General features: G+C 37.7%; 1 protein-coding gene across 1 annotated transcript in view; it reads right to left on the reverse strand.

Annotated features, from left to right (window-relative positions):
- Window positions 1–9,897: 9,897 nt before the first annotated feature.
- Window positions 9,898–17,499, reverse strand: part of GP1BA (glycoprotein Ib platelet subunit alpha) — a 29,487-nt gene continuing 21,885 nt past the window's right edge. The window contains exon 2 of the mRNA XM_053716131.1: window positions 9,898–11,997. Coding sequence (XP_053572106.1) covers window positions 10,675–11,997 — 1,323 coding nt within the window. The 3' untranslated portion in view covers window positions 9,898–10,674. The remainder of the gene's footprint in view (window positions 11,998–17,499) is intronic.

The raw sequence follows: 17,499 nt of genomic DNA on the forward strand, positions 1-17,499 counted from the left end.
ATGGTCTGATCACTCGATCATCACCTTACAGGTGGAGGGATTCTGTGATCCAAATAGAAGTAGAACATGGACTTTTGACAAATCGTATATCGGAAATCCCCAAACACACGACAATATACTTAAATTATTAACCGAATATTGGCATATAAACATGGACACGGTAACTAACCCATGGATCACATGGGCGGCTCATAAGGCGGTCCTAAGGGGGATACTTATCAAGGAAAAAACATTACAGATCAGGAAGTATAGGCAAAATTTAAAACAACTTCACACAGAGATCGAAGAGTTAGAAAGACGACACAAACATACTAGGACAAAAACTATACAAAAGACTCTTCAATCTAAAAAAACTGCATTAGCTACACTCCTTCAATCGCAAGCCACTAGAGCCATTCAGAAACTTCAGGCACAATACTTTATATTCGCAAACAAACCAGACAAATACATGGCACATAAAATTAGGGAAAGATGTAAAGCCTCAGTGATCTCCCTCATTGAGACACCAAACAACAAGATGACCTCACACCCGCAGGAAATAGTAGATACTTTTGCGACATATTATGGTGACTTATATGCTGGGAAAAAGGTCTTACACAATACAGAGACAGAAACACTCACCTCTATGTTCTTTACGCACAACTTATTACAAACTATCTCTAAAGAACAAAGGGATACACTAAATGCACCTATATCCACTATGGAAGTACTAGGGGCCATCAAAGATCTCAAACCAGGAAAAGCGGCGGGTCCGGATGGCTTCCCGGGTGAGTATTATAAACTTTTTAAAACAACATTAATCCCGCATCTGACTAAATTTTGTAACTATATAATGGAGGGAGGGGATATTCCATCTGAATTATTAGCTGCTAAAATAGTAGTAATTCCCAAACCAGGGAGGGACCACAAAAAATGCCAAAATTATTGCCCGATATCCCTAATCAACCAAGATCTTAAGATCTTCACAAAAATAATAGCAAACTGACTTAAACACATCATGCCCCACCTGGTCCACCCCGATCAGGTGGGTTTTATCAAAGGCAGGGAAGCCCCTGATAATTTACGTAAAGTTACCAATTTGATCCAAACCCTGAAAGAGACACAAGCGCCTTCTCTGCTCCTATCCTTGGATGCGGAGTAGGCGTTTGATAGAATTGATTGGAATTACATGTTCTTGGTATTACATAAGATGGGATTCGAGGGAGCAGTTATTAAAGCATTAAAAGTTATTTATTCTTCTCCGGGAGCACAGGTCTCATCGGCAGGATATAAATCTCAACCCTTCCCAATCCGCAATGGGACCAGACAGGGGTGTCCTCTGTCTCCATTGCTCTTTGCCCTATGCATAGAGCCACTCGCCACCAAAATTCGCTCGCAGGTAGATATAACGGGAGTCAAGATAAATATGACGGAATATAAGTTAGCCCTTTTTGCGAACGATATATTACTGACTTTGACAAACCCACTGATATCACTACCTAATCTTTATCAAACACTAAAGACCTTTTCTACCATATCGGGTTTCAAAATAAATGCAGAAAAATGTGAAGCTCTACCCATTGTAATCCCCCACAGACTCAGACGCTACTAGAATCGAAATTTAAATGGATGAAACACTCCCTAAAATATCTAGGAATTCGCCTTCCAAACTGCTCCACACAGTTGTATAGAGTAAACTATATCCCATTGTTTAAACAAATAAAAAAGATTTGTCGAAATGGAAAAGTTTTAATTTCTCGTGGTTGGGTAGAGTAGCGGCGGTGAAGATGAATGTCTTGCCGAGGATATTATATTTATTTAGAACCCTGCCTATTAAAATTGTAAAAGCAGATTTAGATACATTACAAAAAGAGATACTAATATTCATTAGGGGTAATAAAACGACTAGAATAGCGAAATCGATTTTAAATAGACACAAGAAACTGGGAGGCATCAGGGCTCCTAACCTAATAGATTATTATAACTCTGCCAGATTAGCACAAGACACTTTATTGCTGAAGAGATCCAAGGGGATTATATGGCCTAACCTTGAAGCAAACTTAGGGGGGTGGGGCGAGAGTGACACAATCATCTGGGAACCAGAAAGAACACAAACTAATAAAGAGACATCCAGACCTTATACTACAAACCTTACAATAGCCACTTGGAAAATAGCAAGATCTAAATACAATCTAATGCCAAAATACTCCTTATACATACCGATAAGATTTCTATTGACTAGTGAACTCTGGACTCAACTTCAAAAATGGGAAAATAAAGGCTTATATAGAGTGGCAGACTACATGGGGGGGGGGGGACTACACTCTCATTCAATCAACTTCAAACAAAAATAAGCCCACTGAAACTACAGTACATGTATTTACAGATACACTCGGCTATCCAGACATATCTGAGAAACCTGAGAGAAAGCAACATTACACCAATGGAACTCTTCTGTAAATCAGAAGATCGTAACAAACACACCATTTCTGTTCTATATGTAGCTATACAGGCCTCTCAGATCACTACAAAAACCTCAACTATGTTGGCATGGGAAAAATAATTACTTATTTGTAAAGACATCAAAGAATGGGAAACAATATTTCAGAATGCAGAGAAAGGGCTTATAAGTGTGGACCTTAAGGAAAATGTTATTAAGACCATCTACCGCTGGTATTTAACACCCACGAGAACGGCTCATATGCATGCACAGGGGAGTATATACTGCTATAGAGGGTGTGGAGAAATAGGAACATACAGGCATATGTGGTGGGATTGCAAGGAAATCACTGGTATATGGAGACAACTATCTTCCTTCCTTAGTCAACTCCTAGATGAAACTATTGATCTCACGATTCAACAGGCCCTCTTACATGAACATATTAGTATATACAATAAACATATTAATACATTTATCAAGATCCTATGCACAGTCACAAGGACATGCATAGCTAGACACTGGAAAACGGGTGGTCCAACTTGGACGGAGATATATAATAAAATCCAATATACATACACTATGTATGAGCTGGCATCGAACACTCTAGATAATAAGGAAGTGGTCCAAGCGGTGTGGTATTATTGGATAAGCAAGTGAGTTTGTCGTATAAGAATGTCGGGAGATGTGACCTAGAGTGGTCATATCATTCATAAAAACTTCTAATTATTGATGTACATATAGCACAGATTAGAATATGATGTGTCGTCACTTCCTACTCCTCCCCCACCCTTTTCATCCCCCTTTAACCCAGTTTAATTAACTCTACCTTCTCTCAGTGTTGTACTCTCTAACTTAAAGTACCTGTAGACAAAATGATTAATCCTGGATTTAAAGCAACGTTTGGTTGTATATCAATATAAGATGGATATAAAACTAGACATTACGAAGGAATATTTCTTGTTTCAAAAAGGGAAAAAGGAAAAAAAAAAAAAAAGAAAAGAAAGAAAAAGGAAGGGAAGAAGAAAGAAAGAGGAGGTCTAATACTAAAGAAGAGATATGGACTAAACTTCATCAAAATTTGATAACTACAGGACCTTGTTATTACCCATTAGATACTGATCTGAAAAGGTTTATATGCACAGAATAGGTAGACAATGGGGTGTTATAAAGTTTTATAAAGTTATTTAATTTGAATCAATGGTTGAGTAATGATGTAATATTGTAAACTTCTTCCCTGGAATACCAGATGAGAGAGGTCAACGGAGAGGAGAATATGTCTATTTCTGTAACTGTTTATTATTGCAAACTAATAAAAAACATTCAAACATAAAAAACAAAAACATAAGGTGTAAAAAATAAAAAATTAGGTTCCTGCAGCCCAAATTCCCATACTGAACATTAAAGGAAAAATGCTTGTCATAATAGTCCCCTTGATACGATGTACAACACTATGGACTAGATTTATCAAAGCTGAGGCGTACAGGGGCAGGTATACGCGCCCCTGTATGCCTCAGCTCGCCTGTGGTGGGGCGAAATTACCCGCAGGTAATCAACATTGCACACAAGCGCAATTTTGCGCTCGCCTGCAATCCCGCCCCCTTCCCGCGCACAACCAATCACGCGCAGGCAGGAGGTGGCTAGGGACCAGTCCCCACCACAGCTGTGGCAGGCCTGGGACTAACTTCCACTGGGTGTAATTCTGCCACTACCCAATGCTCCATAAGCTTTCCTCTTCCTGAATAGTAGCTCTCTGTGTATAAAATGGCCTTCAAATCAGTCTGATAACCCTTCTCATAGAAGAACATTAATTTCTTTCATATAGGTGGCGAGAGTCCATGAGCTGTTACATATTGGATATACATTTCTACCAGCAGGAGGCAAAGTTTCCCAAACCTCAAAAGCCCCCCACCTCACTCATACCTCAGTTTTAAACGTTGCCTCCGTCAGAGGTGATTGAAGCATGCTGATGTGCTTGATTTCTTTAGTGAAAGGTTTCAGAGCATATTGAAGCCTGGTTCCCCTCAGAGTACAGTGCTTGTCAGAGGTATGTGAAGGGAGTACTCCCTCATGACACCATGTTTTTGCCTCACAGGAAATCTTTCATGGGCTCTCTGTAAATTCAGTCGCAGGGATTCATCTTCTGCCTCCCTTTACAGATCAACGTTATACTCCTATTGCATTACCTCTGCTGATATGTTTCAGTACTGATTTGGCTGTCTGCTTTCAGTGGACAAGTGCAGTGGTGTCACTATGGGGGTACGTACCGCACCCAGGTGACACCCTCCAAGAGGTGACACCACCACATTAATTTAACATTAATCATGATCCCACCATTTTTGTTTTCTCCTAATGATGTACTGGTGGCCGTGCCTTGTAAGAAACCAAGGGGTCATCCATGCTAAGGCAGATGCAGGGGGGTATCACGCTCGAGATTTAGTGACGTCATTTTGGCGTATGGTGCTGCGCCCCTCGAGCAGGCTTTAACAGTCCTCCAGACTGTAACACTTGGCCACCCACAGTGCCTCCCTGTTTGAGGAATATCTCTCCCCGACCTGAGCCATCTGACAGAGGAAGAGAGGAATATTATCATGGCAGTGATGGACCGACAGAAGGAGGAGGAGAAGAAAGAGGCCATGCTAAAGTAAGTCAAATAAAAAAAGACCATCACATTATTTAAAGTAAATTTTGGGAGGCAGTTTACAAAGGACAAGAGGATGCTGCATGTACTGTAGGTGGGTTGCATTAGATTTAATAACCTGTTTATGAATTAGATGCTTCTTTAACATTATTAATATTGTATGTGTTGGAGGAAGGTACAAGGCAGTAAGGTGTTCTATCATTTATGGAAATGATGTCATCTATATTGTTAGTAGGGACATATGTTCATGTGTTTCTTTAATGGGATGATGTAGTCAATATGTATTTTATTCTATTGGCATATATTAGAAGCTAACTGTAGGTATAACTGATGCTGGGCATGCTAGAATAAAAAAATTAAAAAAAGACCCCCATCAATTAAGTTTTAAAAGATTCTCATCTATCCAGTATTTGTAGTGTAAATGTGATGTGCAATGCAAAATCCCTTCCTGTTTCTGTCTGCAGCATAAAGACCTTTAGGCCTATTAATGCCTGTACTGATAGAATATTCCTTGGGGTTATAGTGCAGAAATGTTGGTGAGGTCCTTCCCCACTTCACTATAAGCATTTCATCCCCTGTTATGGTAGGTATATTGTTGTATATGTGATTGCAACTCACTTTTATATTTTTTATTTGCTCTGCAGATTGTGATACTAACTCTTATCCTCTAAATAATGTAATCACTGCATTTTAATTCAGACGTAACAAGTGATATGTATGTCATTTGTGAGGCTATACCATATATATCCGGCAGATCCAAATTTTAGGTTTTACTTTATAACTGTTGTGAGTAAGCACCATATTAATGATGGATCTGGGTACTAGAAATTCTTCTCAAATACTTAAACAAGTTGTGTTTCCCCCACCCCCCTTTCAGTGGTCTGTCAGTGTCTTCCCATCTGCCCACACACACACACATATATATATATGTTTGTGTATGTAAATATATATATTTATATATAAGCCCTATATATATAAATATATATATATATATATATATATATATACACACCCTATATATGTATACATATATGTAAATATATATATATATATATATATATATGTATATATAAGCATATATATATTTTATTACTTGGGGGGGGGGGTGACACCAAGCCTAGTGACACCACTGGACAAGTGTCTATGGATAAGTATATTTTGTATTTTTTATATAGACACTCACAACTATGGGTTGTGCACTTTATGTATATCTATGTGTATGTATGGCCCAGGGACAGATTCTTACTAATCCCCTTGCTTGTCATTATTTGCGGCCAAAATTTCTCATGCACGTGTTCAAACTGGCGCATATTTATGTTTATGTTCGCGCCTTTTTTTCACTCCTTTTTATGTGCATCTGTAGTAAATATTTTCGCCCAATAATATACGCTTTTTTTTGTATGATGCTTCACTATTAGCGTATTAATATCGCTAATAAAAGATGCACTTTTTAGTGTGCTTTTTCTCTCTATATATTTTGCATTAGAAACTTGCACAAACTGACATTAACTGCTTTCCTAGGCTTTATAAAGTGTGCTTATCGCATACAGCTAATAGGATTGAGCTTGCATTCTATTGGCTGATTGGAACAGCCAATAGAACGCTAGCTCAATCCTATTGGCTGATTGCATCAGCCAATAGGATTTTTTCTACCTTAATTCCGATTGGCTGATAGAATTCTATCAGCCAATCGGAATCTAACGGACGCCATCTTGGATGACGTCACTTAAAGGTACCTTCATTCCGAAGAAGCCGTTGATTGAAGAGGATGCTCCACGCTGGATGTCTCGAAGATGGAGCTGTTCCGCGTCGAAAGGCTGAAGATAGAAGATCCCGTCTGGGTGAAGACTTCTGCCTGTCAGGAGGACCACTTCTGCCGGCTTCGTTGAGGACATCTTGCCGCTTGGATGAAGACTTCTCCCGGTAAGTGAATCTTCCGGGGTTAGTGTTAGGATTTTTTAAGGGTGTATTGGGTGGGTTTTATTTTTAGGTTAGGGCTTTTGGCAGCAATAGAGCTAAATCCCCTTTTAAGGGCAATGCCCATCCAAATGCCCTTTTCAGGGCAATGGGGAGCTTAGTTTTTTTTAGTTAGGGTTTTATTTGGGGGGTTGGTTGTGTGGGTGGTGGGTTTTACTGTTGGGGGGTGTTTGTATTTTTTATTTACAGGTAAAAGAGCTTATTTATTTGGGGCAATGCCCCACAAAAGCCCCTTTTAAGGGCTATTGGTAGTTTAGGCGTAATTAGTTTAAATATTTGATAATTTCTTTTTTATTTTGTGTAATTTAGTGTTTATTTTTTTGTAATTTAATTTATTTAATTGTATTTCATTTAGGGAATTTATTTAATTGTAGTGTATTGTTAGGTGTTAGTGTAACTTAGGTTAGGTTTTATTTTACAGGTAAATTTGTATTTATTTTAGCTAGGTAGTTAGTAAATAGTTAATAACTATTTAGTAACTATTCTACCTAGTTCAAATAAATACAAACTTGCCTGTAAAATAAAAATAAACCCTAAGCTAGCTACAATGTAACTATTAGTTATATTGTAGCTATCTTAGGGTTTATTTTATACGTAAGTATTTTTTTAAATAGGAATAATTTAGTTAATGATAGTAATTTTATTTAGATATATTTTAATTATATTTAAGTTAGGGGGGGTTAGGGTTAGACTTAGGTTTAAAGGGTTAATAAATTTAGAATAGTGGCGGTGACATTGGGGACGGCAGATTAGGGGTTAATAAGTATAATGTAGGTGGCGGCGATGTTAGGGGCGGCAGATTAGGGGTTAATACTATTTTACTGGTGCAAACTTCTTATACAAAACAGTTTTCTCTCTCTCTCTCTCTCTCTCTCTCTCTCTCTCTCTCTCTCTCTCTCCTCACTGGTCTTGAATTTGGATATATTCTGCTTATTGAAGTTTATTGAATGCTTAGAATGTGACTGTTCAGTATCGATATAGCAATATAGCACCCTGCCCCTGGCAGTTTATACCTAAGAGATGTATTAATTAAAATGCACACATGCGCTCATGTGCAGTGGCACTCAGACAGGCCCACTGGTATTACAGATGTGTGGAACTGCAGGCCCGTCAGAGTGAACAGCAGAGGTATGTCAGGTTCTGGTCACGGCCCACCAGCAGGACCGTGACCTGCTTTTTGAGAGACACGGTACTAGAGGATTCATATAGCTATTACACAAACACCCCATTACATGTTTTGAGACCTTTTAATAAGAGGTGTATTTCCTTCAGTTCTGTCCATATTTTGTACTTCATTATTACCATTAAAGAACCACATCAATGCAAAGAATATAGGACTAGCGGTCTTAGCCAGAAGGGCTCTTTGGCTAAAGTCATGGCCTTCAAGGGGAAGACTTTATTCGGTCCGGGTTTGGACTGCATTATCTCCACAGTGATGGGAGGTAAGGGAGCCTTCCTTCCCCAGGACAGAAGATCCAAGCAGAAGGGCAGAGCTGCCGGTCGGTTTCTTTCTTTTCGTCAGAACAGGTCTCAGAGGAACTTTTCCTCTAACAAATCTGAAAACTCCAAGGGTACTTGGAAGCCCAGTCCAGTATGGAATAAGAACAAACAGCCCAAAAAGGTTGCCTTTGAAAATGTCGGCATAAAGTGGCTGTCCCCAAATTGGGGTTCACCCTGGTAGGGGGCAGACTAAGCCTGTTTCAGGAGACCTGGACCCAGTCTATATGGCATCAAAAAATATCCTGGAAAAGCAAAACCAGTGGGCATGGAGCTAAAAAGTCCAAGATTTTATTCACATTAAAGCCAAAACAGGTATAAACAATCCATAGGGAAGGAGACAGTCTTACGCGTTTCATCTGTATAGCGCCTTACTCATAAACCTGTGTCTCCTACTTCCAACCCACAGGTATTTAAAGGCATAACTGCAACCTGATAGGCTACATGACAAAGATATTAGTTAAAGTTACATACACACAATAGCCTATATATCAGAATGAAAAACAAATCTTATAATATATACACCACATGAAATAAATTTACTTACATAGCATTAAGAGGGATACATGCTAGATTATTGTTGATAATTATAATGTTAAAACTTTCCTTTTCAAAAGTTAAAAGGAGATACTTGGTATATGTCTTAAAAGCTTATTGTCAATAACCATCACATTAAATACGTTTCTATATAGTATATCATGTGGAATACATAAATTATCATAATCAATATAAAAATAGACCTTTTCTCAAAGATAATATGTTAGAATTAAGTATATGTGTCTAAAACTAGGTTTAAATAAAAGTCATTAAAAAAATTAACCTTACAAGCTAACTTATTAACTCCTTCACTGCCAGGAATTTCAAGTAAGGTGCACAGCTGCAATTAGCAGCAGCGGCATTCTAATTTCCCAAAATAAATGGCAAAGCCATGCATGACTGCTATTTCTGAAGAAGGCGGATCCCAGAGAAGCTTTTACAAACATTTACCATATGCCTGCAGTAGTTGTGTGTAAATAATCTCAGTGAGAAATTTTTTTTTTTTTAGATTGTATCTGGCGGCCAAATAGTGGCATCAAATATTACAAAATGGGTCTAGATCAATACCTTGGGTGGTCTACTTTAGAAATATATATTGTTTACATAGGTAAATTAAAAAAATCAAAAGCTTTATTTCTGTTTAAACAGAGTGGTAACAAAAATGCTAATAATTCTCTGGTACTCTGGGCAAGTTTTTCTCTGACATTCCCAGTAGCAGTTGGGTTAAAGTGCCCCCTGCTAAACGCTCTATGGAGTGGTGTCCCTTTCCAAGAAGATCCATTATTTTATATAGGAGCCATCTCGCCACTCGCAAGGACTGCCCCTCTTTTTACAATGATTCCACCATGGTAGCCCCTGCGAGGGTCAGTGAGAAAAATCACGTTTGATCTGGAGAGGTTTAGATAATCAACCTCATAGTTCCCTTGTATTTGAATGAACAGACTTTCTCAAGATCCTTCTCTTGAGAAAGCCTGTCCCATTCTGACAGACCAAGCGAGTATAGGTATTTTGTCCCCTGCGGGCTCTCGTAGCCACACAGAACCAGGAACTTTCCTTCTCCAGTTGGACAGTTTGTTAGGAGTGAGTAACCAGAGAGATCAGATCTTGATGGCAGAGGAATAACAGATGAAGTGGGACTTTCATATGCTCATCACTACAGATGTATCTTGTGTGTGTTTTTATTCATGCCATTGTATCTTTAGATTATTGAGTCTGAGCTACACTTTTCTTTGTGTTTGTTTCAAAGTAATAAGTGTTAGACTGTTTTTCTTTACATGATTACTGCTATTGCTTTTAAAAGATTACATTTATTTATAGATCAAGGTTATACATTCCAAAAGCATTCAAGAATTTAAGTATTTTCTTATATAATAAAACTATAATAGATATAATTGATGTTTATTTCTCTAAATTGACATTGGTAGGTTTATTCAAGTTCATCAAGCTTGCCAAGTTGTCAGAATTTTGGGAGCCTATTCCTTGTCAAGAGATTTATGAATGCAAATCCATGTTAGGTGTTACAATCTTCTAAAAACAATCAAGTTGGTTAGAATTTGGTACCAATTGCCTAGTTTGCTTCATACAAATATGTAGATACGCAGTCCAATTACAGAATGGCAGAAGTATAGTTCACTTGGCTTAGGGAACTAGCCTCTAGAACTAACATTGGAGTTGCTTCTGGTAGTAATTGCCTGGAAACGTTAGAGCCTTTGTTACTGATGCTTCCCAAATGTAACAGATCCTCTTGTCTTTTCACCAGTAGGCTATAGCGAATCAGTCGAACCATGGGTAGATCTTCAGAGAGTGTATGGGATAGTCTATGGTAGACAATGTATCCCCAAATCAGCCAAGCTGTGGTTACTACAGTCAGCAACAGAAGGATAAACAGAATGAAGAGATAAAGAATGAAGTGAAGAAAGCAACAGTGTGCGATGATGGTTTCTTCCAGGCAAGATGTATGCTTCTCTCTACCTAAGGGTGAAACAGGAAAATGTGCAGTTGACAACATAACAGGGTTTGTTGTCTCTGTTCTGACAGATTCATCATTCAGGATTGTGACCGCTGTTTGCAGCATTGGAGGTGAGTGTAAATCAGCTCTTTTTGTCTCTTCCTTAAAAGCAACTGTACTGCTCTTAATGGTTTGTACCACCATCGCAGTGGTAGTGGTTTGTACCAACATCGCAGTGGTAGGTTCTTCTGTTATTGTTGTCTCTTCCTTGACTGTAATGGTTTTGCCATGCGTTGAAGGAAGTGTAGATGTTAATGCTTTTTGTTCTGTGACTGGTCTAATTGTAGCTATTTCACTTGTTTTCCAAAACAGTGTAGAAACTTCCCTGGTAGTTGTCTGCCACTTCTTTGTCAGTGCAACAGTTTGTATCACATTTGTTGTAGATTCCGATTTTCTGCTGGTTAGTGTAGGAAGTGTAGTTAACAATACCTTTCCTTCTGTGATTGGCCTAATTGTAGCTATTTTACTTGTTTTCCAAAATGGTGTAGAAACTTCCCTGGTAGTTGTCTGCCAGTCCTTTGTAGTTTGCCGCACTGTGGTTGGATTATAATCATGTGATCTCCCACATCCGACTATGGTATAATTCAGGAGTGGGGTACCTTGTGGTTTGTCACAGATCACACTAAACTGATCATTTTTTATTTTCTGCTCATCTTCTTTCACATAGATTTTATCAGGGTTTTCATCTATCCAAGATTGAAAGTACTTTAGGCCACAGTCGCATTTCCATGGATTTTGGTCTACATACACATAGGGTGGATCAACCCCATAAAAAAAGTATTCAGGAATCGTTGTAAGTTTATTTCCTGTCAAATAAAGTTTTCCCAGATATTTGGCTTCAGATATCAGGTATCGTGGAACTTCAACCAAATTATTGTGGGACAGATCCAAACTGTCCAGGGCTAACAAATCTTCAAATACCTTATAAAGTAAAAAAAAAAGGAAAAGTTACCAATGGTTTATTTACATAGTCAAATATTCCATATCTCCCACCATGCATTTAAAGAAACCTTTCAAAACACCATTGTGTAAGAAAAAAGAGCAATATGAATTGTAGGAAAACTGTATGAACCTTGTTTTTTTTTTAACAGCTTTTTAACTTACTTCTATTACCAAATTTACTTAGTTGAAACTTAGTTATTTTCAATAAGAGCATACTGGACTGTGTTGATTATATCATTGTTACAAACCCAGGTGCCATACAATGCTCATTTGACATGTGCACAGACATAAAATTAGTTTGGGCTGAATTATCACATTTTTTTTGTGTTTGTTTCTTTGGATACTTGTTGATGGTGGTAGCTTGGAATTTGTTTGGGGTCAGGACTGACAAGAACAAAAGTAAAGCTTACATGCTTATTGGCTGACTAGGAAATCGCTGGCTCATTACTGTATAGTATAAATTTTCCTGCCTTTACACGTGAACAAATCAAATACATTTTTGTTGAATGTATTCATTTGTTCTCTAAAGGACCAATCTTTTATTGTTTATGGACAAACGCAAAAAATATGGAACATTTGTTGTTGCTGTGTTTTTTTTTGTTGTTTTTTTTAATTTGTCCTAATCTGAATGCACATGTCTAGTGCTTAAGAGACATGCATACTCCTAAGCCTACATCAGTATGCTTTCATGTAAAGAAGTTTCAACAAAGGATACCAAGATACTAAATACATAGAAAAGGAGTCAATTGTTTTTTGTTTTTTTTATAATTGCATGCTCTGTCTGAATCATGAACGTTTTAAATTTCATATCCTTAAATGTCCCTAACAAATAGTCCTGCAATCTCTAGGGTGGATGCAGACATCTACACATTATCATGCATTGGAAAATGTGCAATTTCTTTTGTCAAATTATATTTTTGATGTTTATTTTAATAGCTTGTTGACAGGGACATGATTATCACCTTTTCACTATGCCATTTTTCGTGTTAAAGTGGACAAAATTCACAATTCAGATATAGAGTACAATTATAAAATACTGTGCATTCCAATTTACTGCCGTTATAAAATGTACTTTGTTCTCTTGATATACTTTGTTGAAAAGCATGTAGGTTGGCTCGGTATGTGTAAGTATTTGGAGCAATATATGGCAACAGTCTTGAAAGATGTGCTGCTGTCATCTTGGTTCAAAAGCATTCTTGCAAAACTTCTGCCAATAGTTCTCCATGCTACCAAGGTATGCTCTTCAACAAAGAATACAATGAGAATAAAGTCAAATTGATAATAAAAATACATTGGAAACTCTCTTTAAAATGGTATGCTCTATCTGAACCATGAAAGGAAATGTGGCTTTTCATGTGGCCTCAGAGTCTAAAGTTAAAGGGATAGGAAAGTCAAAATTAAACTTGCATAATTCAGATAGAATGTGTTATTTTAAGACACTTTTAAATTTACTACTATTTTCAAATTTACTTTGTTCCATTGGTATCCTTTTTTGAAAAGGGATATGTACATATCCTACACTACTGGGAGCTAGCTGCTGATTGGTGGCTACACATATTATGCGTCTTGTCATTGGCTGACTAGATGTGTTCAGCTAGCTCCCAGTAGTAAATTGATGCTCTTTCAACAAAAGATACCAAGATAATTAAGCAACTTTGACAATAGAAATAAACTAAAAAGTTATTTAAAATTGTATGCTCTGTCTGAATCGTGAAAGAAAACATTCAGGTTGCTGATTGGTGGCTGCACATATATGCTTCTTGTCATTGGCTCATTATATGTGTTCAGCTAGCTCCCAGTTGTGCATTGTTGCTGCTTCAACAAAGGATACCAAAAAAATTAAGCAAATATGACAGATAGTTGTTTAAAACTGCATGCTCTATCTGAATCACAAAAGTAATTTTATATATCATCAGAAATTAGTCATTCCATTGCAAAAGATTTAAATACAAAATAAATGTATTAAAAGCACATAAAATGTTCAATATGTTAAGAAAATGTGCATTGTCTTCTAATCCTTGTAAAATAATATAGAGACTATGAGGCCAATTTATTAAAGGGACAGTCTAGGCCAAAATAAACTTTCATGATTCAGATAGAGCATGTAATTTTAAACAATTTTCCAATTTACTTTTAGCACCAATTTTGCTTTGTTCTCTTGGTATTCTTAGTTGAAAGCTTAACCTAGGAGGTTCATATGCTAATTTCTTAGCCCTTGAAGCCCACCTCTTTCCGATTGCATTTTAACAGTTTTTCACCACAAGAGGGTGTTAGTTCACGTATTTCATATAGATAACACTGTGCTCATGCACGAGAAGTTATCTGGGAGCAGGCACTGATTGGCTAGACTGCAAGTCTGTCAAAAGAACTGAAAAAAGGGGCAGTTTGCAGAGGCTCAGATACAAGATAATCACAGAGGTTTAAAGTATATTATTATAACTGTGTTGGTTATGCAAAACTGGGAAATAGGTAATAAAGGGATTATCTATCTTTTAAAACAATAAAAATTCTGGTGTAGACTGTCCCTTTAAGGGCCAAATGGCTCTTAATGTTCCTGTTTCCGCATGAGCCACGCCTTGCTAGCGGCCGAATGGCCGCGAATCTGCAGGGGGCGGTATTACACAATGATTGCTTGTGCAATAATAAATGCCGACAGCATATGCTGTCGCCATTTATTGATGTCTGGCTGACATGATCCGCTGTATGATAAATCGGCCCCTATGGGTTTCTATTAGAAGCACTTATGATATCTTCTTATACTGGATTTTAACAGTAATAAAATTGTAAAGCGTGAACTCACTGCCTCACAACATACCATCTGACCGAGATTGTGACTTTGTGACTGGGTTTTTATAGAGGACGTGCCTTCATATGATAACTTTCAAGTAGGGGCTTAGTAAATCTGAGGCTGTGAGTATTTTAAAAAGAAAAAAATTTCAAGAACAAGCGGTCATGGTCTCAAGCTGAAGGGTAGTGGATTCAGGGGTAATTTGAGGAAGCACTTCTTTACAGAAAGGGTGATTGATTCATAGAATATACTTCCACAAGAGGTGATAATGACAAATATTGTGGAGGACTTCAAGAATGCCTGGGATAAGCATAAGGATATCCTATGAACGTTAGGAAATATTGGGCAGACTTGTTGGGCCTATGGTTCTTATCTGCCATCAAAATCTATGTTCCTATGTTTCATGCACGCCAAGTCCAAACACGTTCACAACAGTACGTTTTATAGGACACTTGAGCCTACATTAATGAACTTTCACAAAGGCGCAATCCCATTTAGGAGTTCATTAATGTAGGCACAAGCCCTGTAAAATGCACGGTTGTGAACATTTGGACCTCTATAAAAACCCGGTCACAAAACTACAATCTCTTTTGAAATCTTCTATGCAGATATAGCATGCTGCGAGGGAGCAGGTTCACGCTTTACAGTTTAATTACCATTCGATGTGCCTCCATCTTGTTTTAATATCACGCAAAACCGAAACTGTGCCTTTACGAACAATAAATATAATATTGTCAAATATTATAGGTGACAATATATATATACAGATAGAGCATTTGAACCCAATATGTCCCATCATGACAACATACAAAAGGCATTCAGACGGGTAAGCAGTCGTGAGGATGGATTCAGATTACAGTAATGTCACACAAGTAAATGAGCAGTGACATGCAGTGAGCTCAGATGCTGGTGAGGCACCGGCTGTGATACCCCCAAGAAAGATATATATATATATATATATATATATATATATATATATATATATGCAGCCAAAAAGAAAATGCACTCTCAGGACTTTCATAAACAGGTTACTTTTATTTCTGTAATGTTTTCGGAGGTCTTGCCTCCTTCATCAGCATGCTGATGAAGGAGGCAAGACCTCCGAAAACGTTACAGAAATAAAAGTAACCTGTTTATGAAAGTCCTGAGAGTGCATTTTCTTTTTGGCTGCATATCTTCTACAAATTTGCACCCAGGCATTTTTCCTCTGTGGGCGAGTTCTGGTGTTTTGGATACCTATATATATATATATATATATATATATATATATATATATATATATATATATATATATACCCCTGTGCATTCCCTTTCTGACATAGCCCATCTCCTTAGTGAAACCATAGCTCAAAACCCAAAATTGAAATTTTGGTCTTTGGAGATTTTAATATTGGTTGGCTGAATCCTAAAAACAATAGTTCTTGCTCACCATTTAAGACTTTGCAGCTAACGCAATTAATCTCCTCCTCAACTTGCATAAACATTAAAAGCCATAACCACACACTGCTAGATTGGATTCTCTCCACTTCTCCTGACCGAATCCAGGAGGCATGTGTTCTCCCTAACAGTTTCAGTGACCACTGCTTAGTGTACTGCGTGCGCAAAATAAAGGCTACTAAATCCTCTCCCAAAGTTAAAATCACCAGGTCCTTCAAAAAATTTAATCTTGAATCATTTCTAAATGACATCAAGAACATCCCCTGGCACAGATTAAACCTAATTCCAGATTTAGATTCTGCAGTTGAATTCTTTCAGTCCGAACTCCTACAAGTTTGGGATTTGCATGCCCCACTGCGTAAGGTGAGAGTAAAAGGAGCACATATGAATTGGATCACAGCTGACCTCATTCAAATGTACCAGTTTCGGGATTCTTTGTGGTCAAAGTACAAGCATACTGGCTCTATGAATGATCATTGTGTATATAGACAATGGCAAAATATATGCACTAAACAAACAAAATTGGCCATGGCCCAATATTTCTGTAAAAATCTGAACAATAACATATCAAACCCTAGAAAGTTTTGGAAAGTCATAAATAACTTACACACTCCCCCAATCCACTCCCAACCCTCCACTGTCAAAGTGGATAACCAAACCATGCAACTTCCCTTAGAAGTAGCAAATGCCTTTAACAATTATTTTGTCGGATGCTCCACCACCCTAATTGACAGACTAATAAATGACACGCATCCTGAAACTACAAATGTGGATCTGGCCCCGCTAAATCTGCAAAGACCCAATATAGAGAAGTTCAATTTTAGACCTGTACCCATCAATGTCATTAAGAAATACCTTAATAATCTAAAAATGAAAAACCCGTCTGGACCTGATCAAATCCCAGCAATGCTGTTGAAGCTCAGTGCACCGGCAATTGCTAAACCTGTCAGAACCCTAATTAACGAATCCTTGGTGTCTGGTTACATACCCAAACTTTGGAAGACTGCAAGAGTAGTGCCTATCCATAAAAGTGGTGAGTTAACCTTGGTTACTAACTATCGCTCAATATCATTGCTCTCAGTATTGTCAAAAATCTTAGAAAAATGCGTCCATACACAACTATGTGAGTATTACCAACAATCTAACTATCTGACCCCTGTTCAATCAGGTTTTCGCCCGAATCACTCCACTACAACTGCCCTCCTAAAAGTTTGCAACAACATCCAAACTGGCATGGAACAAGGAGACCTAACTGG

This window comes from Bombina bombina, chromosome 6 (genome assembly GCF_027579735.1).
Source record: "Bombina bombina isolate aBomBom1 chromosome 6, aBomBom1.pri, whole genome shotgun sequence".
NCBI classification, from domain to species: domain Eukaryota; kingdom Metazoa; phylum Chordata; class Amphibia; order Anura; family Bombinatoridae; genus Bombina; species Bombina bombina.